Source organism: Nycticebus coucang, chromosome 9 (genome assembly GCF_027406575.1).
Source record: "Nycticebus coucang isolate mNycCou1 chromosome 9, mNycCou1.pri, whole genome shotgun sequence".
Lineage (NCBI taxonomy): Eukaryota > Metazoa > Chordata > Mammalia > Primates > Lorisidae > Nycticebus > Nycticebus coucang.
The window spans coordinates 44,890,421-44,918,148 of NC_069788.1; the positions used below are offsets into that span (position 1 = coordinate 44,890,421).

The following is a 27,728-nucleotide window of genomic DNA, read 5'->3' on the forward strand; positions in this document are numbered from 1 at the left end:
GAATGCTGATTATAAAAGACAAAGGCAGACTGAGGAAATGCTCTACGTTAAAAGGAACTAAAGCAATATTACCAGGGCCAGGCACAGTGGCTAACACCTGTAAACTAGTATTCTGGGAGGCCGAGGCCGGTGGACTGCCTGAACTGACAGGTTCCAGTGCAGTCTGAGCCAAAGAAAGACCTCATCTCTAAAAATAGCTGGGCCTTGTGGCAGACGCCTATAGTCCCCAGCTACTTGGGAGGATAAGGCAAGAGAATCGCTTGAGCCCAAGAGTTTGAGATTGCTATGAGCTATGACGCCACAGCACTCTACCTACCAAGGGTGATAAAATAAAAATAAATAAAGCAATATTACCAAAAACTTCAGTAAATTATTCTACAGAAGATCCTACATAGGAGAGGGAGAAAAGCTGTTGTACAAAAACATTGTTGGATCAATGAACAGAAATGAAATGTGGTTGGTACTTTTTTTTGAGACAGTCTCAAGCTGTCACCCTGGGTAGAGTGCTGTGGCATCACTGCTCACAGCAACCTCAACTCTTGGGCTTAAGTGATACTCTTGCCTCAGCATCCCAAGTAGCTGGGACTACAGGCGCCTGCCACAATGACTGGCTATTTTTTGGTTGTAGTCATCATTGTTGTTTGGCAGGCCCGGGCTGGAGTCAAACCTGCCAGCTCCAGTGTATGTGGCTGGCGCCTTAGCCACTTGAGGTACAGGGCCAAGCCTGGTTGGTAGACTTTTGAATCAGGGTTATAGTTCCTAAGTTTGATACCAGTTGTGTAAGAGGATATAGTCTTAGGAAATACACATTGAAGTATTTACGGGAAAGGCATGATATTAATGATATAAGCAACTTACTCTCAAGTAGTTGGGGAGCAAAAAGAACCTATCTCTATAGAAGAAAGAGAGAAATAAATAGGGAGAATTGCTAACACCTAACAATAAATAATTTGAGTAAAGAGTATATAAGTGATCTTTATACAGTTCTTGTAACTTTTCCATAAGTCTGAAATCTCCTCAAACCCCCAAAAGCAAGGACAATAAGCAATACTTCAGATTATCTTAGTCCTGCCTTTGTCTGATGAACTATTCTAGATAATATATTTGATTCTGTCTAGAATGTCTAACCCTTCATGCTTTCACTTGGGAAGGAAATAAATGTCTCCTCTTAGTTAATACTTATTCTATATAATTAGAACAAGAACTTAAATCATCAGTGTACTTTTCCCACACAGGATAGCCAGATTAGTCTGTAGTTGTGTACAAGGATCCTACCTCTCACGCAGTTTTGAATCAAGGGTATTACCATTCTGAGAAACCACTAAAAAGCCTTAGCCCTAGAAATGATGAGAGCTTGGACCCTAATACAAATTCTTGATATTTAGCAGCCTTCTTATGTATAACTATACAAATTGACACATTACACCTCATTCACATTTTAAAAATTAAAACCAAATGTCTAAAGGCATAAATCTATAACAGTAAATAAATAATACTGTCTTCTTTACAGCAAATTAAAAAGGAAATGTCTAGGGCCGGGCGCAGTGGCTCACACCTGTAATCCTAGCACTCTGGCAAGGTGAGTGGATTGCCTGAGCTCACAGGATCAAAACCAACCTGAGCCAGAGCAAGACCTTGCCTCTAAAAATAGCCAGGCATTATGCTGGGCACCTGTAGTCCCAACTAGTCAGGAGGCTGAGGCAAGAGAATCACTTGAGCCCAAGAGTTTGAAGTTGCTGTGAGCTATGACTCCATGGCACTCTACCCAGGATGACAAAGTGAGACTCTGTCTCAAAAAAAAAAAAAAAAAAAAGGAAAATGTCTAATAATTATTTGTTATTAGGTGAATTATAGTTTGCCACAGAAGTTGATAAAAACACACACAAAAAAACTTTCTCACAACTATTTGCTCCTACTTTTTTGTTCACTGCAATTAGAACTTATTAAACTTCACAGTTTTTCTTTCCTTTTTTTTTTTTTTTCCTTGAGACAGAGTCTCACTTTGTGGCCCCCAGTTGAGTACCTCAACTTCTGTAGAGGTTGAGCATAAAGATCATTTAAAGTGGAGCACCAGTGGCTCATGCCCGTAATCCCAGCACTTTGGAAGGCTGAGGCAAGAAAATTGCTTGATCCCTGGAGTTCAAGACCAACCTGGGCAAAACAGTGAGACTCCGTCTCTACAAAAGAAAAATTTTTTTAATTAGCCATGTGTGGTGGCACCTACCTGTAGTCCTAGCTACCCAGGAAGAAGAGGCAAAAGGATTACTTGAGCCCTAGAGTTCATGGCTGCAGTCAGCTATGCTTATGCCACTGCACTCCACCCTGGGCAACAGAGCATGACCTTGTCTTTAAAAAAAAAAAAAAAATTCATTTAAATGTCAGTATCTCCATTTCTAACCCATTTACTTAGATAAGGTGATTTATTTGCCTAAATTAGCCCCTCTTCAAAAAATTCACAAGTTTCTAGGAAAAGAAGCAATTCACTTATAACCATTTCAATTTCTAGTTACAAATCTTTTAAAAAGTATTGACATACACACACATAGTTATATTCTTTTTTTTTTTTTTTTTTTGTAGAGACAGAGTCTCACTTTATGGCCCTCGGTAGAGTGCCGTGGCCTCATACAGCTCACAGCAACCTCCAACTCCTGGGCTTAAGCGATTCTCTTGCCTCAGCCTCCCGAGCAGCTGGGACTACAGGTGCCCGCCACAACGCCCAGCTATTTTTTGGTTGCAGTTTGGCCGGGGCCGGGTTTGAACCCGCCACCCTCGGTATATGGGGCCGGTGCCTTACCGACTGAGCCACAGGCGCCGCCCACATAGTTATATTCTTAAATAGAACAGATCCTAAGAATTTCCTAAACATTCTAATAATCAATATCTTCTAGATTTTCCAAAAGGCAAATTTCTTAGGCCCCATCCCAGATCTATTGAATCAAAATCTGCAATCTTTATTCTGAATAAGGTCCCCTCTAATCTTAGTTGACAAGGGTGTTTAGTTTCTATTGTTTTTTTTTTAAATACATAACTCAAAAGATGTAAAAACACTACAAGCATTTTTACCCCTCACCTCTGCTCCCCAACTACTCACTTTATCCTTCATAAGCAACCAGTATTACCAGTTGCTTATCTGTCCTTGCAGAAACCTTTTGTGTAGGAAAATGCAGATAATTCCTTTAAAAAAAGGATAGCAAAACCAGGCATGGTGATGCATAACTGTAGTCCCAGCTACTTGGGAAGCCTGGGCAACACAATGAGACTGCCTCTAAATACATATTTTTTAAGATTAAAAAATAAAAAAAGTTTTGGCTCAGTGCATAGCTCAGTGAGTAGGGCGCCGGCCACATACTTGAAGCTGGTGGGTTCAAGCCCGGCCTGGGCCTGCTAAAACAACAATGACAACTGCAACCAAAAAATAGCCCGGTGCTGTGGCAGGCACCTAGAGTCCCAGCTACTTGGGAGGCTGAGGCAAGAGAGTCACTTAAGCCCTAGAGTTTGAGGTTGCTGTGAACGGTTGATGCCAGGGCACTATACCGAGGGTAACATAGTGAGACTGTTACCAAAAAAAAAAGGAGGGGTTTGTTTGCATTTATAGCAAACAATACATTGTTATGTGAATAAACCAAGGTGCAGAAAAATTTATGACTTAGAGATTTCTTCCTGTCAGTACACACAGAGCTTCCTTATCTGTTTTAAGGTGCATAGTATATGAAACTTTGTGGATGTATAATACTTGATAAATCAGTCCCTTATGATTGGACATATATATGTTATTTCCAAACTTTTGATGCAAAAGCATAAATAATCTCATACACACATCATTTCACATATGTATAATTCTAACCTCAGGACTGCAAGGTGAAAGGATATAGGTATTAAAAATCTGATAAATATAGCCAAATTGCCTTCCCCAGCAGTTATAACAATTTTCACTCAACACTTGTAGGATTCTAAAAAACACATTCTATAACACAGAAATCTGAATAATTTATCATTGCCATATAGAGTTTTCGAGACTACCTGAAACCAAGAAAGAGGGAAGCTAAAAGAAGCTGAAGTTCTCCATTCCAATTGACATGCATACAATATGAAGTATTTCCCCTACTTCAGCATAAAGGCTTAAAACTTTCCACTTACTACACAAAGTGTAGCAAATTAACCAACTGTGTTGTTTATTATTTTAACCAAGAAAAACTCTGCAAGTATTAGATTTACCAAAATCCTGCATAAGGGAACTTTAATAAATAAAGACAGGGTACTCAAAGAGATTCACAATATAGCTAAGGAAAAATAATCTCAGGCAGAGGACATGCTGAAAAGAGAAAGAGCTAAAAAAACACAACTGAAATGTTTCATCTCCTTTATAACAAAGAATATAGAGGGGAGGAAAAAGAGAATACACTTTTAACTAAATTTAAGTTGACAATTTTATTTTCACATTTCACAATACAAATGAAAACTGCCCCTTTTTCTGGTTCCACTTTTTCCCTTCAAAACTATTCTTACTCTCTCTTTGATAGGAAGGGGGAGCAAGTTTTCCTTATCATGCTATTAAGAAAACACCCAGCGTCACAGCACCATGATATCTTGGTGAAGCAGAACAAGTAATATAAAACTGACATAAAGAAAACTCCCCTCTATCTTTATCTGTCTGGTCGAGTCATTCCAGGACGAGTGGGCACCATCATGGGACGAGCAGGAGGTCTCATCATTGGGGGCCCAGGCATCATTGGCATGTGACCTCCCATGGGTGGCCTCATTCCAGGAGCTGCAGGACAAAACAAAGAAAAGAAAAAGAAGGGAGTCAGAAAATGCGATTTATAAGAGAGTTTGATGGGATTTCAATTAAAAACAAAAAAAGTAGCCACCCCACCCTGCAAAATGCTGGAAAAAAGACATATTTGACAGAAGAAATGCAACAAATTCATTACATCTATAAATTACTTAGACATTCTCAAACAAAAAACAAAAAGGTCAACACAAGAATCATGTGGGAATCATGATCTAATGATAGTCAGGGGAGAAACTGTTAACAGACTGCTTCTCAGAAATCACCAGGGACACTAGTTCCCTAAACTAACCTTTCTTCTCACTCAGGGAAATTCACAACTAAGTAACATGTTATTCAGCTAATTCTTTTAATTAGTTATATCCACCATATAACCAGGAGCTATTTCATGAATGTACACAGGCACAGAGGACAGTCTTACCACTAAGCGTTTGTTCGGAGTTGTAGGAAAGGTGAGCAGGAGGCCCATGCTGAGAACCTGTTAGTAACCATACTTAGCTCAAGTCAAGAAAAATAAGCAGTAACGTGATTTATAACAATTAGCACACACAAAAATCTGATTTTTCTAATGCATTTTAGAAAGTATTCATGAATTTTTTTTTATGGTCCCATCAATGAACCAGTCAAATAAATGAGCCAGGGAGGGGAGGGCAAGCAGAGGGGTAGGGAAGGAATATAGGCAGCTTCAATGGAATTGATAATGTTCTACTTCCTTAGCTGGGTGATAGGTTCAAGGATATTCATTTTACTATTATGCCTCATAATTTTCATGTTACATATATTCTTTATAAATATAAAATTTCACCAAATTATTTTTAACTAAATAATTCTGATTAAAAGTTTCCAGTAAATGGTGCAAGAGAAAACTATATTCAAAGCTGAATATAGCCTTATAACAAAAAGTAAAATACAAGTATATGCAAAGACACAAAATCGAACAAGTACAAAATTTTTTAAGACCAATTTCAACAAGAACAGAGAATAATACTCAACTTCTAAATTTCACACAAAGGCCCGTGCTTAACATAACCAATATTCACCTTTTCTTCAAGGAAACGGATACAGACCAAAGATTAAGAACTGGGTACCTGAAAATTTGCTTTCTTCGGTCTCCATACATTTAATTAGAATTAGTTGCCAACATTGGGATTTTATACAGAAGTCTACATTCCCTATTTCTTATAAACTTTTTATTATGGAAATGTATTAAATATACACTGGAATAGTAAAAGACTATAATGAACATCCACGTATCCATCATCCAGCTTCAACAATTACCCACCCATGGCCAACTTTGTTTATCCCCACCCATCCCTAGCTCTGCCCACCCCCACCAACTATTCAATTATTTTTTTTTTTTGTAGAGACAGAGTCTCACTGTACCGCCCTCAGGTAGAGTGCTGGGGCGTCACACGGCTCACAGCAACCTGTAACTCTTGGGCTTACGCGATTCTCTTGCCTCAGTCCCCCGAGCAGCTGGGACTACAGGCGCCTGCCACAACACCCAGCTATTTTTTTGTTGCAGTTTGGCCGGGGCTGGGTTTGAACCCTCCACCCTCAGCATATGGGGCCGGCGCCCTACTCACTGAGCCACAGGCGCCGCCCCTAACTATTCAATTATTTTAACACAAATCCCACAACCTTATTTTTATCCTGGTTAAAAAAATAAAACAACCTCAGGAGAACTGACAACACCAAGCCTGTATTCTTAAATGTTAACTATAGGCTGAAGCTGAGTTCTAGAAGCCTTCTTTAGGTGGGTCTTGCAATCCCTAGTTCACCACATCACTAACCCCTCTAGGAATTTGAATTTGTGAACCTAATGTAAGGATGCTAATGCCATCCAAATCATTTTAATTATGTTTTGGCCTCACAAGTTAGTAAGGCAGAAACTCTTTTTTTTTTTTTTTTTGTAGAGACAGAGTCTCACTTTATGGCCCTCGGTAGAGTGCCGTGGCATCACACAGCTCACAGCAACCTCCAACTCCTGGGCTTAAGCGATTCTCTTGCCTCAGCCTCCCAAGTAGCTGGGACTACAGGTGCCCGCCACAACGCCCAGCTATTTTTTTGGTTGCAGTTTGGCCGGGGCTGGGTTTGAACCCACCACCCTCGGTATATGGGGCCGGCGCCCTACTCACTGAGCCACAGGCGCCGCCCAAGGCAGAAACTCTTTACCTATATTCTTCCTCTAAATGATACCCATAGCAGACATACTGAATACTTACTCTAATAACTTTGCACCTCACCTTTCCAGATGATCTGTCATACCTGTTTCCAAACCCAGTTATGTCAGTTGTAGTTCTTACCCTAATTACATAATTTACCTGTTCTGCAAACTAATAAAATATGAGTGTGAAACAAGAATCATTTCTATGAAAGCTAATTTGATACTCAGAAAACTCAGGTAAAGCCGGGTATAGTGGCTGAACCCAAGAGTGTGACTTTGCTGTGAGTTATGACACCACAGAACTCAACCCCAGGGCAACTGAGACTCTGTCTAAAAAAAAAATCAGAAAAGAAAAACTCAGGCAAATCAACCCCAAAAAATGCTCACAAATTTGGAAGGCAAAAATAACTATAAAAGATTGGAACTAGATTGTATCACTAGGTCCCTAAACACTTCAAAAAAAAAAGAAACGAAAAAGGGCAGGTGAGCTGGTTCCCACCTGTAATCCTAGCACTCTGGGAAGCCGACGCACAGGGACTGCTTGAGCTGAAGAGTTTGAGATCAGCCTGAGCACGATCAAGACTTCATCCCTAAAAATAACTGGGTGATGTGGGCGGCGCCTGTGGCTCAGTTGGTAAGGCGCCGGCCCCATATACTGAGGGTGGCGGGTTCAAACCCGGCCCCTGCCAAACTGCAACCAAAAAATAGCCGGGCGTTGCGGCAGGCGTCTGTAGTCCCAGCTACTCGGGAGGCTGAGGCAAGAGAATTGCTTTAGCCCAGGAGTTGGAGGTTGCTGTGAGCTGTATGAGGCCACGGCACTCTACCGAGGGCCATAAAGTGAGACTCTGTCTCTACAAAAAAAAAAATAAAATAAAATAACTGGGTGATGTAATGCATGCCTGTAGTCCCAACTACTCAGTAGGCTAAAGCAAGAGGATCACTTATGCCTAAGAGTTTGAGATTGCTGTGAGCTATGACACCACGGCATTCTATCCAGATGATAGAGTGAGTTTGTCTCAAAAAAAAAGAAACCAAAGCTAGCAGAAAATGCATAATGCTCACAGTCTACTGGTTTATGCAAGAAATATAGAGTATTCCAATCAGCAGACTCACTCTCAAAGCAAAAGTCCTGCCCATGTATCAGAAAGATTTGCAAATTAATGTACATTCATGTTTACAATATAATAAATATTTGATGTATAAGGTTTCCCCTCTACTTCCTTAATAAAACCTAAAGCCTTCTTCAAATACTAATTTGGCCCAGTTAACCTCCAAGTTTAAACCAGCAGTAAGAATATCTCTGCTCCGAATCAAAACTGAGAAAATATCTCTACCCTTCTCCCACCGCTAAAATGGAAGAAAGCTCAGCTATCCTTTTACCCATTACAAATGGCCAAAAGTCAAAATGAAGCAAGATAACAGGAGGGAGGGAGAAAAAGAAAAACAGAAACAGCCCTATCTTGCTTTTAGTAGTACAAGGTCCTTGGATATCAACAAATTATACTAATAAAGAAATAACTTATTTTTCCCTTTTTAATTTCTTAGGACCCTCTCTCATATTTTTCAAGAATCTTTTTGTTCACCATTAATGCTTGACCAAATTTAATTTGCTGTGATAACATATTTAAACAACTAATTAGTAATCCCATTTAACTAGAGAATTGAAACACAATGGAGATTCTAGAAGGAAAGACATTCAAACTTACCAGGTCCCACTGGCATCATCCCAGGAGGAGGAGGACCCATCATTGGCATCATGGGAGGGCCCCCCATATGTGGTGCTGGCATCATACCAGGACGAGGAGGACCCGCTGAAATAAAGAGCCTGTGGTTAAGCTATGCTTATATATTGACATTTTCGCTTCTTAGTAAAACTAATAGGGTCTCATGAACTTGTTCAAATTCAGAAACAACAGATCTCTTACAGTTTCTTTTTCTTTCTTTACTTTTTTTCTTTGAGACAAGTCTCTCACTCTGTCACTCACTCTGGGTAGAGTGTCATGGCATCATCATAGATTACAGCAACCTCAAACTCTTGGACTCAAGTGATTGTCTTGATTTAGTTTTTCTATTTTTAGTAGAGAAGGGGTCTCACCCTTCAGGCTGGTCTCAAACTCCTGAGCTCAAACAATCCACCTGCCTCAGCCACCCGGAATGCTAAGATTACAGGCATGAGCCACTGCACCCAGCCTATAGTTACTTTTTCTAACAGCGGATCCACAAAAATCACATGCCACAAAACTTTACTTTGTGTAATGACAGAAAAAAAAAAAAAAACTTTACTTTGTGGCTAAAACGTAAGAATAAGCCTGCCTAAACAGAAGAAAATAAAGTCAAGTTCTCCAGATTAAAAAACATTCTGAGGGCTCGGTGCCTATAGCTCAGCGGCTAGGGCACCAGCCACATACACCAGCGCTGGCAGGTTCGATTCCTGCCCAGGCCTGTCAAACAATGGCAACTACAATCAAAAAATAGCCAAGCACTGTGGAGGGCACCTATAGTCCCAGCTACTAGGGAGGCTGAGGCAAGAGAATCACTTAAGCCCAAGAGTTTGAGGTTGTGAGCTGTGACACCACAGCACTCTACCGAGGGTGACACAATAAAACTGTTTCAAAAAAAAAAAAAAAAAAAAATTCTGAGGTTTTCATTTTAAAACAGAGGGGAGAGTTTTAACTTCTATAGAGCTCCTGAAGACCTTAACTCACAAGTACCTAATTTCAAATCCCCTTTTTTAAAACTGTATATATACAGGAGTAAAAGTACAGTTTTGATGCATGGGTATACTATGTATGTAATGGTAAAGTCTAGTAGACCAGTGGTTCTCAACCTTCCTGATGCCTGATGTATTTTCATTGTTACAAAGGGGTCTTGGACTCATTGGCTGAGAACCGCTGGCTCTAGGCTTTTAGTATAACCATCACCATAATAGTGTACATTGTACCCATTAATTTCTCATTCCTCACTCCCCTCCCACTCTTCCAAGTCTCCAGTGTCCATTATTCTACACACTGTCCACGTGCACACGTTATTTAGCTTCCACTAATAAGTGAAAACATGCAGCATTTGACTGAGTTATTTCACTTAAAGAACAGCCTCTAGTTCCATCCATGTTGCTGCAAAAGATAGGATTTCATTCATTTTTACAGCTGAGTAGTATTCCAAGGTGTATGTGTACATGCAGAGCATGCCAAAAAATATATACAAGTTTTAACAAGAGAAAAACTACATTAAAATTGTAATACTCAAGTCACATTTGACTTTTGCAATTACGAGACATACAGGATACAACACACAAGATAACAAACGTTATCAGTATTATTAATGCAATTTTAACACAGCTTTTAATACAGCTTTTTCTTTTATAACATTATAAAAAAATTTATTAATAAAAAAACATTTATTTTATATACTTGTATCTATCAATAAACATTGTGATACTTAAAAAAAAATTATTTAAAATGTTATATTGTAGGGCGGTGCCTGTGGCTCAGGGAGTAGGGCGTCGGTCCCATATGCCAGAGGTGGCGGGTTCAAACCTAGCCCCGGCAAAAATTAAAAAAAAAAAAAGTAAAATGTTATTATTGTTTAGCTTAATAAACAGCGTTATTATGAAAACTGTTAATAGTCAATATAAACTGATAACAAAAGAATACAAGTCATGTGTGAGCACCTCTTCTAACTGCAGAAGTCAAACACGACTTGTGTATTTCTTTTTTGCATTTTTTTGGCCGGGGCTGGGTTTGAACCCACCACCTCTGGCATATAGGGCTAGCGCCCTACTTCTTTGAGCCACAGGCACCACCCAACTTGTGTATTTCAACAGCTTGTTCCTTTCTTTCTTTTTTTTTTTTTTAATTTCAGCTTGCTTGTTCATTCTTCTTGGTTAGAAGTACTTTTGTTGTTGTTGTTGTTCATTTTCTTTCCTCTTTTTTTTAAATGTTCTTCCTCTGGCGATGCTCTGTCCCCTTGCCTCCCCAGTACCTGGGATTATAGATGCCCACCACAACGTCTGGCTGTTTTTGATGTTAGTATAGACGGGGTCTTATTCTGGCTCACTGCTGTTCATAATGGTCTCAATCGTCTGAGCTCAGGCAATCCACCTGCCTCAGCCTCCCACAGCGCTGGGACTACAGGCATGAGCCAGCACGCCCAGCCAGCTTATTCCTTTCTTAAAATGTATATACATTCTTTTGGTACCCTCTGCATATATATATATATATTTTTTTTTTTTCCTTTATCCAATCATCCGCTGATGGACATTTAGGTATTGTATATTTATGCTATTGTGAACAGTGCTGCAATAAACACAGAAGCACAAGTACCTATTTTTTTTTAGACAGAGTCTCACTATATTGCCCTTGGTAGAGTGCCGTGGCATTACAGCTCACAGAAACCTCAAACTCTTGGGCTCTAGCAGTTCTCTTGCTCAGCCTCCCAAGCAGCTAGGACTACAGGCGCCTGCCACAACGCCTATTTTTTTGTTGCAGTTGTCATTGTTGCTCTAGCTGTCCCGGGCCAGGTTCGAACCCGCCAACCTGGGTGTATGTGGCTGCCATTCTAACCACTGTGCAACAGGCACAGAGCTGATTTTTTTTTTTTTTTTGAGACAGTTTCACTTTTTCGGCCCTGGGTAGAGTGCTAGGCCGTCATAGCTCACAGTAACCTCAAACACCTGTGGTCAAGTGATTAACTTGCTTCAGCCTCCTGAGTAGCTAGGATCACAGGCACCCACCACAACGCTCACCTATTTTAGTGAGACCCTGTCTCACTCTTGCTCAGGCAGGTCATGAACTCGTGAGCTCAAGCAATCCACCTAGCTTGGCCTCCCAGAGTGCTAGGATTACAGGCATGAGACAAGTATCTTTTTGATATAAGGATTTCTTTCCCTCTGGGTATATTCCCATGTGTGGGATTGCTGGATCAAATGATAGTGCATTTTTTTTTTTTTTTTTTTTTTGGCAGTTTTTGGCTGTGGCTGGGTTTGAACCTGCCACCTCTGGCATATGGGGCTGGCACCCTACTCCTTTGAGCCACAGGCGCTGCCCAGATTCTGTATTTTTTGTTTTGTTTGTTTTGAGAAAGAGTCTCACTATGTTGCCTTTGGTAGAGTGCCCTGGCATCATAGCTCACAGCAACCTCAAACTCTTGGGCTCAAGCGATTCTCTTGCCTCAGCCTCCCAAGTAGCCCACCACAATGCCCGGCTATTTTTGTTGTTATTGTTGCAATTGTCGTTGTTTAGCAGGCCCAGGCTGGGTTCAAACCTGCCAGCCTCAATGTATGTGGCTGGCACCATAACCACTGTGCTATGGGCACCAAGCCGATAGTGTATTTTTTTCCTCCAATCCTAAAATGGTAATTTTATTTTTAGGTCTTTGAGAAATCTCCATATTGTTTTCCATAAAGGTTGTAGTAATTTACATCCCCACCAACAATCCTCCATTAAAAATCCAAATGTCAGTTTAAAAGATTCTTTGGAAATACAAAGACTTACATGCAAAGATACACCTGACAGTATCAAGGGCAAAAATCTGCAACAACTTCAATATCCAACAATAAGAAAATAGTCCAATAAATTATGGTACATTCATACCACAGACTATTCTGCTTTTAAAAATAATGGAGTTGAATGCCAGGTAGTCAAGGTGGAGTATGAGAGAGAAATAACCTTGGAGATGTTATAAGCAGAGGCCTGAACAGGTCCCAGGATAGCAGGTCCCAGAAAAGATCTAGCAGGCCATTAGTGGTGGCCATTAGTAGTTACTATGTAACTACTACAAACAGCTTACTTCTCTGTGTTTATATACACGATTAATACAAGACTGAGTTTGGGTCTCTGAATTCATTTTCAATTTGGGCCCTACCAGAAGAGCCAAAGAATTTAAGAGCTAGTACAGCACAATCTTTTCCTGTCTGTCATGCAGAAACAACAAAGTTTCCAAGAGAGCAGAGGCCTATCATCCACTCTACTTTCAACTATCTAATTCTTATCTTTCATAAACTTATGTATTTAGGTGTTAGGTGGGTTAGAGGAGTTTATCAGCTATTTCAGTCCGCCAATGCTAAACTACTATCAGTAAATACTCTAATGTACTCAGCGACTCCTACTCATCTATCATTAACTCATCAATCACAGGTCATCCTGAGCCTTCCATTTTAAATGTCTTGGCCAACAGTTGGAATGCCACAAACCCAATATCCTACCCCGTTTTCCCAAAAATAAGATATCCTCCGAAAATAAGACCTACTTACAGGAAAGATAAGACGTCCCCTGAAAATAAGACCTAGCACATCTTTGGGAGCACAACTTAAAATAAGACACTGTCTTATTTTCGGGGAAACAGGGTAGTTAACAATACAATCACTGGCACTGGCCCCATATACTGAGAGTAGCAGATTTGAACCCAACCCTGGCCAAACTGCAACAAAAAATTGCCAGGCATTGTGGCAGGCACCTGTAGTCCCAGCTACTTGGGGGGTTGAGGCAAGAGACTCGCCTAAGCCCAGGAGTTGGAGGTTGCTGTGAGCTGTGATGCCATAGCAGTCTATCAGGGATGATAAACTAAGACTCTGTCTCTTAAAAAAAAAAAAAAAGGGAGGTAGACTTCAACGAGCACTACGAGTACCGGCATGTCATGTTACCCAGAGAACTTTCCAAACAAGTACCTAAAACCCATCTGATATCTGAAGAAGAGTGGAGGAGACTCGGTGTCCAACAGAGTCTAGGCTGGGTTCATTACATGATTCATGAGCCAGAGCGCATATTCTTCTCTTTAGAAGACTTCTTCCAAAAGATCAACAAAAATGAAGTATATCTGGGATCGTCAATTGAATCTTTTTTTTTTTTTTTTTTTTTGTAGACACAGAGTCTCACTGTACCGCCCTCGGGTAGAGTGCCGTGGCATCGCACGGCTCACAGCAACCTCTAACTCTTGGGCTTCAGCGATTCTCTTGCCTCAGCCTCCCGAGCAGCTGGGACTACAGGCGCGGGCCACAACGCCCGGCTATTTTTTTGTTGCAGTTTGGCCGGGGCTGGGTTTGAACCCGCCACCCTCAGTACATGGGGCCGGCGCCCTACTCACTGAGCCACAGATGCCGCCCCGTCAATTGAATCTTTTTCAAAATTTAATGCATATGTGTCTATAAGGTAGTATTCAGTGAATACTTGAAAAGTGTACAAATCATTCATCCATACCTGTGCATGAGCTGTATTATTCACAGCAACAGAGCTCAGTTAAATGCAACTGCAAGTAGGTTACTGTAGGATGTTTAAGATAAAATTTCTTCTAGTCAGTTCTTTTCTTAATATAAGTGCCTGTTTGACTTGTTACTATTGTTAAATAAAGTTTGTATGTTGCATTTAAAAAAAAAAAAAAAAAGGGAGGTAGCACCTGTGGTTCAGTGAGTAGGACACCGGCCCCATATACTGAGGGTGGCGGGTTCAACCCAGCTCTGGACAAACTGCAACAAAAAAATGCCAGGCATTGTGGCAGGCGCCTGTAGTCCCAGCTACTCGGGAGGCTGAGGCAAGAGAATAGCCTAAGCACAAGAGCTGGAGGTTGCTGTGATGCCACGGCACTCTACCGAGGGCGACAAAATGAAACTCTGTCTCTAAGAAAAAAAAAAAAAGAAAAGTTAACTCTAAAGTTATTTTAGAAATTATACCATTGGATTGGCTGGGCACAGTGGCTGTGCCTGTAATTATAGCACTCTGGGAGACCAAGGCAGGTGTATTGCCTGAGCTCAGGAGTTTGAGACCAGCCTGAGCCAGAACAAGGCCTCATCTCTGGGCATTGTGGCTGGCACCTGTAGTCCCAGCTACTAGGGAGGCTGAGGCAAAAGAATCACTTTAGCCCCAGAGTTTGAGATTGCTGAAAGCTAAGATGCCATGACACTCTACAAAGTAAGACTCTGTCTCCAAAAAAAAAAATTATACCACTGAAGTTGTTTTCATTACTATCTGTATATTCATTCAACGAGCATTCAAAATCCAACTTTGAGATAATCTAACACAGGGTCCTCAAACTTTTTAAACAGGGAGCCAATTCACTGTCCCTCAGACTGTTTGAGGCCCAGACTATAGTTTAAAAAAAAAAAAAAAAACTATGAACAAATTCCTATGCACACTGCACATATCTTATTTTGAAGTAAAGAAAAACAAAATGGGGACAGCGCCTGTGGCTCAAAAGGGTAGGGCGCCGGCCCTATATGCCAGAGGTGGCGGGTTCAAACCCAGCCTTGGTCAAAAAAATAAATAAATAAATAAACACTTTAAAAAAATGCAATAAAAAGAAAATGAGAGGCTTAGCGCCTGTGGCTCAAGTGGCTAAGGTGCCAGCCACATATACCTGAGCTGGCGGGTTCTAATCCAGCCTGGGCCCACCAAACAACAATGACGGCTGCAACCAAAAAACAGCCAGCCGTTGTGGTGGGTGCCTGTAGTCCCAGCTACTTGGGAGGCTGAGGCAAGAGAATTGCTTTAGCCCAAGAGTTGGAGGTTGCTGTGAGCTGTGAAGCCATGGCACTCTACCCAGGACAACAGCTTGAGGCTCTGTCTCAAAAAAAAAACCGGGAACAAATACAATCACACCACTGCATGTGGACCGCAGGCCGTAGTTTGAGGACCCCTGATCTAACATAATCAAAGAATATCTGCCCAGTAACAACCCTTAAGATAAAAACATTAAACTTACGAAGACTGGGGGGAGGTGGAATCATTGCCCCTGCAGGAGGAGGAGCCGAGAATGGAGTAGGAGGTATTTTTCCTTGTTGAAATGCAGCCGCTTTGGATGTAACATTGAAAAAAAACACAAGTGATGAATAAGAATTCAATAACCCATTCACTAAAATAACTGCTTTCTTTTCGATCTTTAATGGTTCCAAGTACTTTCCTCACACAAGTATTCATCTAAAGTTACTACATCATGGCTCTACAGTTTTAAAAACATTTTTAGGTATTCACTAGCCAAAACTGCAATTAATTGGCTTACTGATTTAGTTTCTTTAAGCTATTTTTACTTAGCATTTCTGTGGCAAAATTAACTATGAGAGATTAAAATGAAAATTTCCTACCTATCAATGCCTTCACTAAAGAGAAGCAGTCATCTTTCATCTGTAGATGTGGTTTACAACCACTTCAGGACAGTAACAATTTTGTTTGAAAAGCATACATGCCTAAAGGTCAGGCTTTATAAAATTTCTGTCTTTCCTATGTATGCTGTCTTGGGTCAAAACAATATACCATTTTGTTAATCAGTTTTGAAATTAATGCGCTGAGCTAGGAGATGTAGAAAAACAAAGACTTCACAACAAGAGCCTGCCCTAAGATTATGATTTTGAAAAAGTCTAACACAATCAACTTTTAATTTTTCTTTCAGATAGTATGAAACACAAGTGAAAACAAAAGAAACTAAACTTCACCTATTATTTTGTTTTAGAAAGTAGTCACAAATAAATATTAAAATACATATACACAAAGTCTATTTCTCACATATACCCTGCCAAATTCAGTGCTGTCTGCAGGCCATCCCACTCTATCCCCACCAATGCTAACAAGGTCAAATTACTCAAGTCAATCAGTGATAATTCACAGGGAATTATGAAAAGCTATTCAGATGCCTCTAAATGAAGCCTGTGCTCTATCAGGACTTATATCTCAATAAGATTTTTTCCAGTCAAAAAGATCCCACCTACACCCTGTGTAGGAGGACATCTTGTAAAGACTAAAAAGGGAGAAGCCAAACCAATGGCTCAGACCCCATGTCCAGATTATCAGGGGCATCATAAGGTATGTCCCTGAGGGCTTGCCTCCTCTCTGCCAATAAAAATGGCTACTCATCCTAAATTCTTTTGCTACATATAAAAAATAACTACAGAATATACCTTTAATTTTTTTTTTGTGGTTTTTTTGGCCAGGCTGGGTTTGAACCCGCCACCTCCGGCATATGGGACCGGCGCCCCACTCCTTGAGCCACAGGTGCCACCCTACTGTTAATGTTTTAATGCTGAGAAATTTCTAATATCTTTTCAAGTAGGAAGAAAAAAGATTATAGCATAATTTATTTTTTCATATGAAATGGGAAAATGTCTGAGGCTTGCTCCATACTAATTCAAGAGGGAGAAAGGGAAAAGATAAAGATATTCAGTGACTCTCAGCCAGAAACAATTTTGCTTCCCTTGGAAAAACCGGGCAAATACCTGGAGACATTTATAGTAGTCACAACTGAGAGCTGGTACTAGCATCTAGTAGGTAGATGCCAGGGATGCTATTAAACATCCTGCAATGCACAAACAGAACCCACAATAAAGAATTGTACTAAATGTCCACAGTACCTTGGTATAAACTAAATGTCCATTGTATAAACAATACAAGAGCAATGCAGCTAGGTGAAAGGAAATGGGGGGTGCAGAATGGGTCACTTATTAAACTTGTCTTTCTCCTTTATTTAAAATTCACATGGTTGGCGCGGCGCCTGTGGCTCAGTCGGTAAGGCGCCGGCCCCATATACCGAGGGTGGCGGGTTCAAACCCGGCCCCGACCAAACTGCAACCAAAATAGCCGGGCATTGTGGCGGGCGCTTGTAGTCCCAGCTACTCGGGAGTCTGAGGCAAGAGAATCGCTTATGCCCAGGAGTTGGAGGTTGCTGTGAGCTGTGTGAGGCCACGGCACTCTACCGAGGGCCATAAAGTGAGACTCTGTCTCTACAAAAAAAAAGTCAGTGCTAAAATTCACATGGTTTATTTTTTAAAAATCACATCACAGGGCGGCGCTGTGGCTCAGTCGGTAAGGCGCCAGCCCCAGATACCGAGGGTGGCGGGTTCAAACCCGGCCCTGGCTGAACTGCAAACCAAAAAATAGCTGGGCGTTGTGGCGGGCGCCTGTAGTCCCAGCTACTCGGGAGGCTGAGGCAAGAGAATCGCTTCAGCCCAGGAGCTGGAGGTTGCTGTGAGCTGTGTGATGCCATGGCACTCTACTGAGGGGGATAAAGTGAGACTCTGTCTCTACAAAAAAAAAAAAAAATCACATCACAAGCTCGGCGCCTGTCGCTCAAGCGGCTAAGGTGCCAGCCACATACACCTGAGCTGGCGGGTTTGAATCCAGCCCAGGCCCGCCAAACAACTATGACAGCTGTAACCAAAAAATAGCCGGGCGTTGGAGGTTGCTGTGAGCTGTGATGCCACAGCACTCTACTCAGAACGATAGCTTGAGGCTCTGTCTCAAAAAAAAAAAAAAGAAAATCACATCACAAAGTCCACATCTGCTAGCCAACTCTAAGTATAATGTATTAATCATACATTAATACAGAAAGGCAGTAGGGACGGCGCCTGTGGCTCAAAGGAGTAGGGCACCAGCCCCATATGCCAGAGGTGGCAGGTTCAAACCCAGTCCCGGCCAAAAACTGCAAAAAAAAAAAAAAAAAGAAAGAAAGAAAGGCAGTAATTCAAACACACCAGGATGATCAAGATAAAGATAAAAGTGCAACATTTATGTTGACATTTCCTTCTGTCAATACCTTAGACCCAACAAACCAGAACAATAAAATGTACCTAATTGGGCGGCGCCTATGGCTCAGTGAGCAGGGCGCCGGCCCCATATACCGAGGGTGGCAGGTTCAAACCCAGCCCCGGCTAAACTGCAACAAAAAAAATAGCCGGGCGTTGTGGCGGGCACCTGTAGTCCCAGCTACTCCGGAGGCTGAGGCAGGAGAATCTCCTAAGCCCAGGAGTTGGAGGTTGCTGTGAGCTGTGTGACGCCACGGCACTCTACCGAGGGCAATAAAGTGAAACTCTGTCTCTACAAAAAAAAAAAAAAAAAAGTACCTAATTAACAAAAAGACTATGGGTTGTGCAACCGAGGTCCAAAACATACTCAGACTATTTTATTACATCAGATAGTTTCTTTTTGACTGGTTATCTTTGTCATGTCTCTCATTAAGAAACCTATATTGGGCCGGCGCCTGTGGCTCAGTCGGTAAGGCGCCGGCCCCATATACCGAGGGTGGCGGGTTCAAACCCAGCCCCGGCCAAACTGCAACTAAAAAGTAGCCGGGCGTTGTGGCGGGCGCCTGTAGTCCCAGCTACTCGGGAGGCTGAGGCAAGAGAATCACTTAAGCCCAGGAGTTGGAGGTTGCGGTGAGCTGTGTGAGGCCACGGCACTCTACCGAGGGCCATAAAGTGAGACTCTGTCTCTACAAAAAAAAAAAAAAAGAAACCTAAACAAAGCCTCTCAAACTATCTGCAGATAGAGCAATCAGGTATTGGTTAGACTGGGAGGTAAGGCAGAGAAGAATGGAGTTGCTTAATATTTCTCTATGTCTGACTACTCTATCCTCAATAATTAATATTAATGTGTTCTTTATCCCTGGGAAACCAATGACCTTCCACTTCTTTCATTCAACACATCTAAATGCTCCTATTTATCACTTGGAATGAGTTGCTTCTATGAAAAACAACAGAGAGATAGGGACAAAGAAAGAATGGGACCATTTTAACACCTCAAAACAAAAGGCTGAAACATACTTGTTTTGTCAATCAGGCTCTGGGCCTGCTCTTCCATCCATTTCTGATAATAGTCTTTCACATTCTCTTTGTGCTTTCTCCCACTGCAGTGTGTCTTCCTCACAGATGGCTGTAAAACAAAAAGGTCATATCAGACATAGAAACAAATTTCCAAAACTAAAAATCTTATAAAGCTTTACCTAGATAAAGCTAGCCTGGCTAGCATTAGCAGTTTTAGGTAAGCTACTAAAGTATCATTTATAAACATTTTCCAGCAACATACTGAATTTATTTACAATATTTATTATCTAGACTAGGGGTCAGCAAACTATGGCCCATAGGCCAGCCACTTGTTTTTGTAAAAACAAAAGTATTGGAACATGGACACATCCATTCATTTATATATTGTCATGGCTTCTCTCTACAATTGTTGCAGAGTTAAGTAATTGCAACAAAGACATATGTTCACAAAACTAAAATAATTACAATCTGACACTTTCAGAAAAGATTTGCAAACCCCTGATCTATAGCAGGATGTCATTTAAATGCCCTTTCTTAGGTTATTCCATAGCAAAATGATATCGCTTACATATATTTAAATAACTGTCCATGAGAATATGCTCTTTTAAATGACTATAGGTCTAGAGAACAGACTAATCACCTATAGACGTTTGTCTCCAGCCCAATAGTCTTTTTCTTCTTTAACAGCTTTATTGAGATATAACTGATATACACGCACTCCACAGGTTTAACCCTTTTTAAGTTAACGTTTAATGAACACTCACTATGTGCCAGGCACAATGCTATGTACTTTATAGTGTCTCAATTAATCTTCATAAGAATCACATGTGCATAGCACAGTGGCCTACTACTCAGAAAGAACAAATCACTGATATGCAGCATCAATCAATCTCAAAAACATTATGCTGAGGAAAAGAATTCAGACACACACATAATGCATATAAACTGTAAGAATCCATTCACAGGAAGTTTTAACTTCAGGTAAAACCCCAGGTTCACCCTAATCTTCATTAATATTAATAAAAACCAGATCACAAAAAAAAATAAAAATAAAAATAAAAAAATAAAAACCAGATCACTTGAGGCCAGTGGTACAAGGGACTAACCACAAAGGAACACAGGAATCTTCTGTGGTCACAGAAATATTACGTATAAGACAAGTTGTAATTATATAACAAGCAATTGAACTGCATGCTTCAAATATATGCATTTAATGAACAAAAATAATTTAATAAAATTGGTGAGAAAAAAATCACAAAGTATTATCTTCTATTATAATATTAACAGCAATTTTATAGTATTACAGCAATAATAATATAAAATATCATTAAAGAGTTGCCTCAACACACATAGTTGACAAGCAGTAAATCAAAGCCTAGAACCTAGATCCCCTCTAGATGCTCCTCATAGCTGCCTAACTATCTAATTACTGGTATACTAACTCTTCACTTGACTGCTTTAGAAGCAACAGATATGACTAATGTCACCTGAAAGGAAATTGTCTTCTTACAGTCTCCCAAACCACTGCTTACCTTAATACAACACTGATGCCTTAAACCTAACAACAAAATCGTCCCTAAAAACCAATCCAAGTCCAAAAGTTACAGTACTGAATGTTTTCGCATATTTCTAAGTCCACTATAGGAAAAGGTTAAAATCAATCACCATAGAAATTTTCTAATTTTTTTTTTTTGAGACAGTGTCTCATTACATAGAGTGTCATAATGTCACAGCTCACAGCAACCTCAAACTCTTGGGCTTAAGTGATTCTCTTGCCTCAACCTCCCAAGTAGCTGGGACTACAGGTGCTGGCCCCAACACCCAGCTAATTTTTTTTGTTGTTGTTGTAGCTGTCACTGTTGTTTACCAGGCCAGGACTGGGTTCAAACCCGCCAGCCCCAGTGTATGTGGGCCAGCACTCTAACAACTGAGCTACACTTTTGAACAACATTACAAGCATTCCTGACATTTTTCATAAAGAGACATTTACTATAGATTCTTTTCAGCTCTTGGAATTCTGTCATTAGTAAGATGATGAGCAAGTATATGAAGATACAACACCAAAAAAATGGTAGAAAAGCATAGCCCAGGGAAGAAGAACATGTGGTCTTCTAGGTCCTTAGGAGTGGCCTTTTGGCTGAATCCAAATTTTACAAAACAAATCTTTTCAAGTTTACTAATATTTTTATCTTTTATATTTTTATTTTATTTTTTAAAGAACATATTTAAAATACCAAAGAATAAAATAAGTACAAACAAAATAATCCTACCAGATTGGCACAATTAGAACATTAGTAAGCCATAAGAGCTAAAGTGACCACTGCTACATTCATGATTTAGTTCTAACTTCCCCAGCCTGACTAGTGACCCTACCGCATGAAGCTGGTTGGACAGTTTATGGGGGTACAGTTTGCCAGTCTGTTACCAGCTTTTGACAACAGTAACTGTGTTTCTGTTTGAAGCAGAATGTGTGAATACTTGCACAGCTCAGCAGTACTTTTTAATTCTGTCTGCTTAACAGCCATTGTGTCAAAGATGACAAAGAGAACAAACACTGATGGAAGAAAACAGATTTTTTAATGAGAATTGTGAAGTGTCATATTATTTTGTTTCTACTAAAGATAAAATGATTTGTTTGCTTTATGATACCACAATATCAACATTAAAGAAATTCAATGCTCACCAGCATAGCATTATAACACTCATAATAACCACCAATATTTTAAATTAGAGAAGCATAAATTATATGATTATTCTAAGTATTACAGAAATTAAAAGATGAAAAGCAAAAGCAAAGACAATTCTTTCAAGCAGCACTGAAATAATAAAGTAGCTTATCATACACTTGGGAAAAAGTAATTAGTGATGTAGAAATTGTGAAAGAATTCATCGTCCAGTTGTAGGATACTAAGACCACCCAATAATGTTTCAAAGTACAAACAACTGCCTCTTTCACGGAGAACCATAACTGACTGGAGCATGAACTTCAGCTTAACAGAACTGCATGTACTACTTCGAAAGGAAAATACATATTATGCAATCGCTTCAGATGAATCAACTAATACTCCTACTTGGTGCAGCTTTTTGTTTGTTTGTTTTTTGCTTTTGAGACAGTCTCTGTCGGCCTAGGGTTGAGTGCCATGCCACAGCAACCTCAAACTCTTGGGCTCAAGTCATCCTCATGCCTCAATCTTCCTCAGGAGCTGGGACTGCAGGCACTGCCACCACATCCAGCTAATTTTTTCTGGTTTTAGTAGAGACAGAATCTTGATTTTGCTCAGGCTGGTCTCCAACTCCTCAGCTCAAGCAATCTGCCCAGCTCGGGCCTCCCAGAGTGCTAGGATTGATTACAGGTGTGAGCCAACTGTGACCAGCCTCAGCACAAGTTTTATACTTTATTTGAATCATAAAAGAAGTTTGTTTTTTTTTTTTGCTCCAAAGAATGAGTTACTTTGGGTACTCTTGCAACAGAACATGGGAAATAGGTACCTTCAACAACGTTCAAGGTTAATGTGAAGTTGGACTGAATTTGATAGGTTTAGTGAGTATGAGTGTATGCAAAGATAGTGCACATTCCGTAACAGGAAAACATGAAAATTTATTGGACAGATTAAAAATATATATTAAGAGATGCAGATTCTCTCATTTCTTTTCACTGTATCGTGCATCAGCAAAATCTCTTGTGCTAAAGCTAATAATTTAAGCGACACTTCACAACAAGTTCTAGATTATCATTAACTGTACTTGTACAAACACAAGGAATCATCACTTCTTTAATATACTAAAGTTGAACAATGAGGTAGTCAGTATAGATTTGCTGTATCATTCTAAAGTGCATTGGCTGTCACAGGAACAGGTATTAGCCAAAATTTATCTCTACAAAAAGACAGTTAAATTTTATGAAGAACAGAAGCACCACTATGAGGCCAGGCATGGTGGCTCATACTTGTAATTTCAACAGTCTGGGAAGCCAAGGCAGGAGGATCCCTTGAGCTCAGAAGTTCAAGACCAGCCTGAGCAAGAACAAGACCCCATTTCTACTAAAAACAGAAAAAAATAGCTGAGCACCTATAGTCCCAGCTACTTGGGGACTGAAGCAGAAGGATCACTTGAGCCCAAGAGTTTAAGGTTGCTGTGAGCTATGTATGACACCACAGCACTCTTCCAAGTGTGACAAAGTAAAACTCTGTCTCAAAAAAAAAAACTCGATGCCTATAGCTCAGCAGCTAGGGCACTGGCCACATACACTGGAGCTAGCAGGTTCGAATCCAGCCTGGGCTGACCAAAGAACAACAATTACAACAAAAACACAGCCAGGCGTTGTGGTGGGCGCCTATACTCCCAGCTACTTGGGAGGCTGAGGCAAGAGAATCAGTTAAGCCCAAGAGTTGAGGTTGCTATGAGCTGTGACGCCACGGCACACTATCAAGGGTGACATAGTGAGACACTGTCTCAAAAAAAAAAGTACTGGATATCCCAAAGGTCACCATACACAGGAACACAAACTCATATTTTATGCTTTAATATTGTTTATATTTATATATCAACACATTAATGTTTTGTTAAGTATTTTGTAGTTATTTTATAAATAAGGGTACGTTTAGCTACAATTTCCAATTTTTCTATGTATGTATCATGGCAATCTTTAGGACTCCCTGTATTATTTCTTGAGACTCCCTACTTCTTAAAAAGAACTACCCTACTTAGGTGTTTCACAAATTTGCTAATGTAAACTACACTTGTCACTTTCAAATGAAGTGGTAACAGAGAAATCACTGGCTAGGTTCTTGCAACCACCATCCAAGATGATCAAAATATAGGATTTAATCAGGTTTCTGCAGAGACAGCAAGGCATAAAGCTGAAGTTCTCAAGGTATGCTTCACAGAGAGACACTAAAGAGTCTCTGAGGTCCTTTCAAGGAGTCTGCAAGATCAAAGTGTTTTCATGAAACTACTAAAACATTATTCCTTTTTCACTGTGTTGACAAGTACATTGATGATGCCAAATTCCTATTCAGAATAAAATGTGGCACACTAATGTCTTAGTGATAACTGGATTCTTCAATGCTACACATTTATAGGGGGGAAAAAAGCCAGTTTCTCTAAGATAGGCCTTAAAGTAGCAGTGATACCTTTTTAATATTCTAGGTGACAAAATGGAAAGGATGCACAAAGCACTTCAGCTGCATTCCAAAATATGATAACTATTTCAAAGAAAAGTATACACACAATTATTCAAGTTGAGAGCTTTACCAGTTGCCTCTTCGAGGGAACACCAAGAGCCAGGTATGGCTCACAGTTGTAATCCCAGCCCTCCGGGAGGCCAAGGCAGGTGGATTGCTTGAGTTCATGAATTCCAGACCAGCCTGAGCAAGTGCGAGACCCCAGTCTCTAAAAACAGTCAGGCGTTGTGGCGGGCATTGCCTTTAGCCCCAGCTACTGCGGAGGCTGAGGCAAGAGAATCACTTGAACCCAAGAGTTCAAGGTTGCTGTGAGCTGTGACACCATGGCATCTACAGAGGGTGACAAAGCGAGACTGTCTCAAACTAAATAAAAAATATAATAATAATAATGTAAATTTTAGGGGGCCAGACGCCATGGCTCATGCCTGTAATACCAGCACTCTAAGGGACTGAGGCAGGTAGATTGCCTGAGCTCAGAAGTTAAAGACCAGCCTTAGCTAGAGACAGATCCCTGTCTCTAGAAACAGCTGGGTGTTGTTGTGGTTGCCTATAGTACCAGCTACTCAAGAGGCTGAGGCAAGAGGATCACTTGAGCCCAACCATTTGAGATTGCTATGAGCTACAAAACCACAGCACTCTATTGAGGGAAACAAAGTGAGACTCTGTCTAAATAAATAAACAAAATTTTATAATCAAATGTCTCCAGGACTCAATGAATCAGTATTTTCCAAATAATCAATGCATCAATGCATGCTACAAAATCATGCACAGTAAAACACCCAAAGTGTAAGACAGACTAGTAAATTTTTCGTTTTTTCTCTTTTTTTTCTTTAAAAGAGAGGAGGCCCTAGCTATGTTATTTAGGCTGACCTTGAAATCCTGGGCTCAAGGAATCCTTCCACCTCAGCCCCTTGAGTAGCTAGAAATCAATGTAACTATATGAAGTTTCAAATGGTTTCAGATTCCACACTACATCTAACCATGTGTTGAGTTTTGGTGTAATAACAATATAAAGTACAATATCCACAATTAACAAACAAGGCTTCTCTCCCCTTTTTTTTTTAATGTAGCCACATTTTATTATTTTTTTATTTTTTTTTTATTTTTGCAGTTTTTGGCCAGGGCTGGGTTTGAACCCACCACCTCCGACATATGGGGCCAGCGCCCTACCCATTTGAGCCAAAAGCACCGCCCTTCTCTCCCTTTTTTAACTATATATCCTTGCAAGGCTGAACTTTCTTATATACTTCAACCAATGTAATGCAGAAAAAAATGAGAATCCAGCTGTCGTCCCTTAAGTCACACATTACAAAGGTTTGCAAAAAAATTAAAACAATGCCATTCTTCATAATAAATATTTTGTTGTGGAAAATGACTATATTTCATTTTTTAGGTATTACATGTAAAATGTATGTTATATAACTTTTTTTCTTTTTTGGCATAAGCAATTCTCTTGCCTCAGCCTCCCAAGTATCTGGGACTACAGGCGCCTGCCACAACACCCAGCTATTTTTTGTTGTTGTTGTAGCTGTCATTGTTGTTTTGGCAGGCCCCGGCCAGGTTCGAACCCACCTGCCTCAGTGTATGTGGCCAGTGCCCTAACCACTGAGCTATGAGTGCCAAGCCTGTCACTGTAACTTCTAAATATTTCTGATACAATAAATCTTTCAATCTTCGGTGTTTATCAAGAAGGTTTTGGTTTTTTATTTTTTGAGACAGAGCCTCAAGCTGTCACCCTGGGTAGAGTGCTGTGACATCACAGCTCACAGCAACCTCCAACTCCTGTCCTTAATTTGTTGATATAGCAAACAAACTTCAACCCTGATTGCTATGCAAAAAACAAGATAATCTGTTTTGCAATGAACTTTATAGTTCAACTGCATAGAGGCAACATGCTATATATGAAAAAATTACTAACCGGCAAGACATGATTGCAAGAGGGACTTTACCTAACGATTGCAATCAGTGTAACCTGGCTTATTGTACCCTCAATGAATCCCCAACAATAAAAAAAAAAAAAAAAAGAAAAATTTACTAACTGAACTACAGGTATTAAGTCCTGAAAAAATTAACAGTTTATTATAATTTACTTTATTTAACAATCTAGGAAGTTTGGAGCCATCAGCAGTCCCAGTTCAATTTCAGGTGCAATTGGGAATTCAGGAATCTCTGTGGAGCTGTTAGAGTAGCAAACCTTGTAGGTAAAATACATGCATACTTTGATAGCACATGGGAAGGGATCGCTGTAAAATTGACCTCATTGGTTTCATTCTCAGCAAACTGACTTGCGCCACTCAATATGGCTTTTATTGTTCCTGATGTTAGTGCATGTTCTCTTTTCACAATAAATTCATGACCATACGATTATCAATTTGACATACATGACATCAGGGCCTTCACGGCCACCATAGGTTTTCTCGTCTCCATCCATAAGGTTCTCAGTAAATTCTACGTTGCTCCCCTGGGAACTTTAGTAATTTCTCGTTAGTCCCGCAGCCACCGCAGCCGGGTCCCAGAGTACCGCCACAGCCCCTACTCCAGGACCGCCCCCCAACCCCCTGCCCCGGCGGGTTCCGGGACGGTCGGAGGAAGTGCATAAGCCTTCTTGAAAGTATAAAAATGGGGGCCACTTACAGAGTCATGGGTGAGATAGGTATCGCAGTAATCACAATAAAACCTAAAACAAACAAACAAAAAAAAAAAACAGAAAAAGATGGCAACCAGTCAATAGATGTCCATTCACGGAAGCGCTGTTCAATGAAGGTTTAAAAAAACAAACAAAAACTACTCATGACTAAAAAGCGCCAAACAAAGCGTCCTGACATAAACCAGGCTTTGGTGCCTTAAGAGAGGTCGACCTCCACATTCTCAAAGGGGTGGCTAGAGTTCCCGATCGGCCTCGCTCCCTCCGTCTCCTCGATCTTTTACTATCCCACGAAACTTCGAGAACCAGAACCCACTCTCCCCAGCGCCAACTAATAACTGCGACCACGTTCACACTTCAGGCCCCGCACTCACTTGGGCATATTCTCTCCTGGCCGTTAGCGACTCCGTTCTGAGACGCCCGGAAAT

The 27,728-nt window shown here is 40.5% G+C and overlaps 1 protein-coding gene and 1 pseudogene across 1 annotated transcript; both read right to left on the reverse strand.

Annotated features, from left to right (window-relative positions):
• Nucleotides 1–4,402: 4,402 nt before the first annotated feature.
• Nucleotides 4,403–27,728, reverse strand: SNRPC (small nuclear ribonucleoprotein polypeptide C). The gene is made up of 6 exons (XM_053603260.1): nt 27,675–27,728; nt 27,291–27,333; nt 19,474–19,582; nt 15,648–15,737; nt 8,663–8,767; nt 4,403–4,768 (listed from the first exon to the last, which is right to left on the reverse strand). Exons 1-6 carry the CDS (start codon nt 27,680–27,682, stop codon nt 4,644–4,646), a joined length of 480 nt encoding a protein of 159 aa, XP_053459235.1. The 5' UTR covers nt 27,683–27,728; the 3' UTR covers nt 4,403–4,643.
• Nucleotides 26,752–27,284, reverse strand: LOC128594440 (elongin-C-like; annotated as a pseudogene).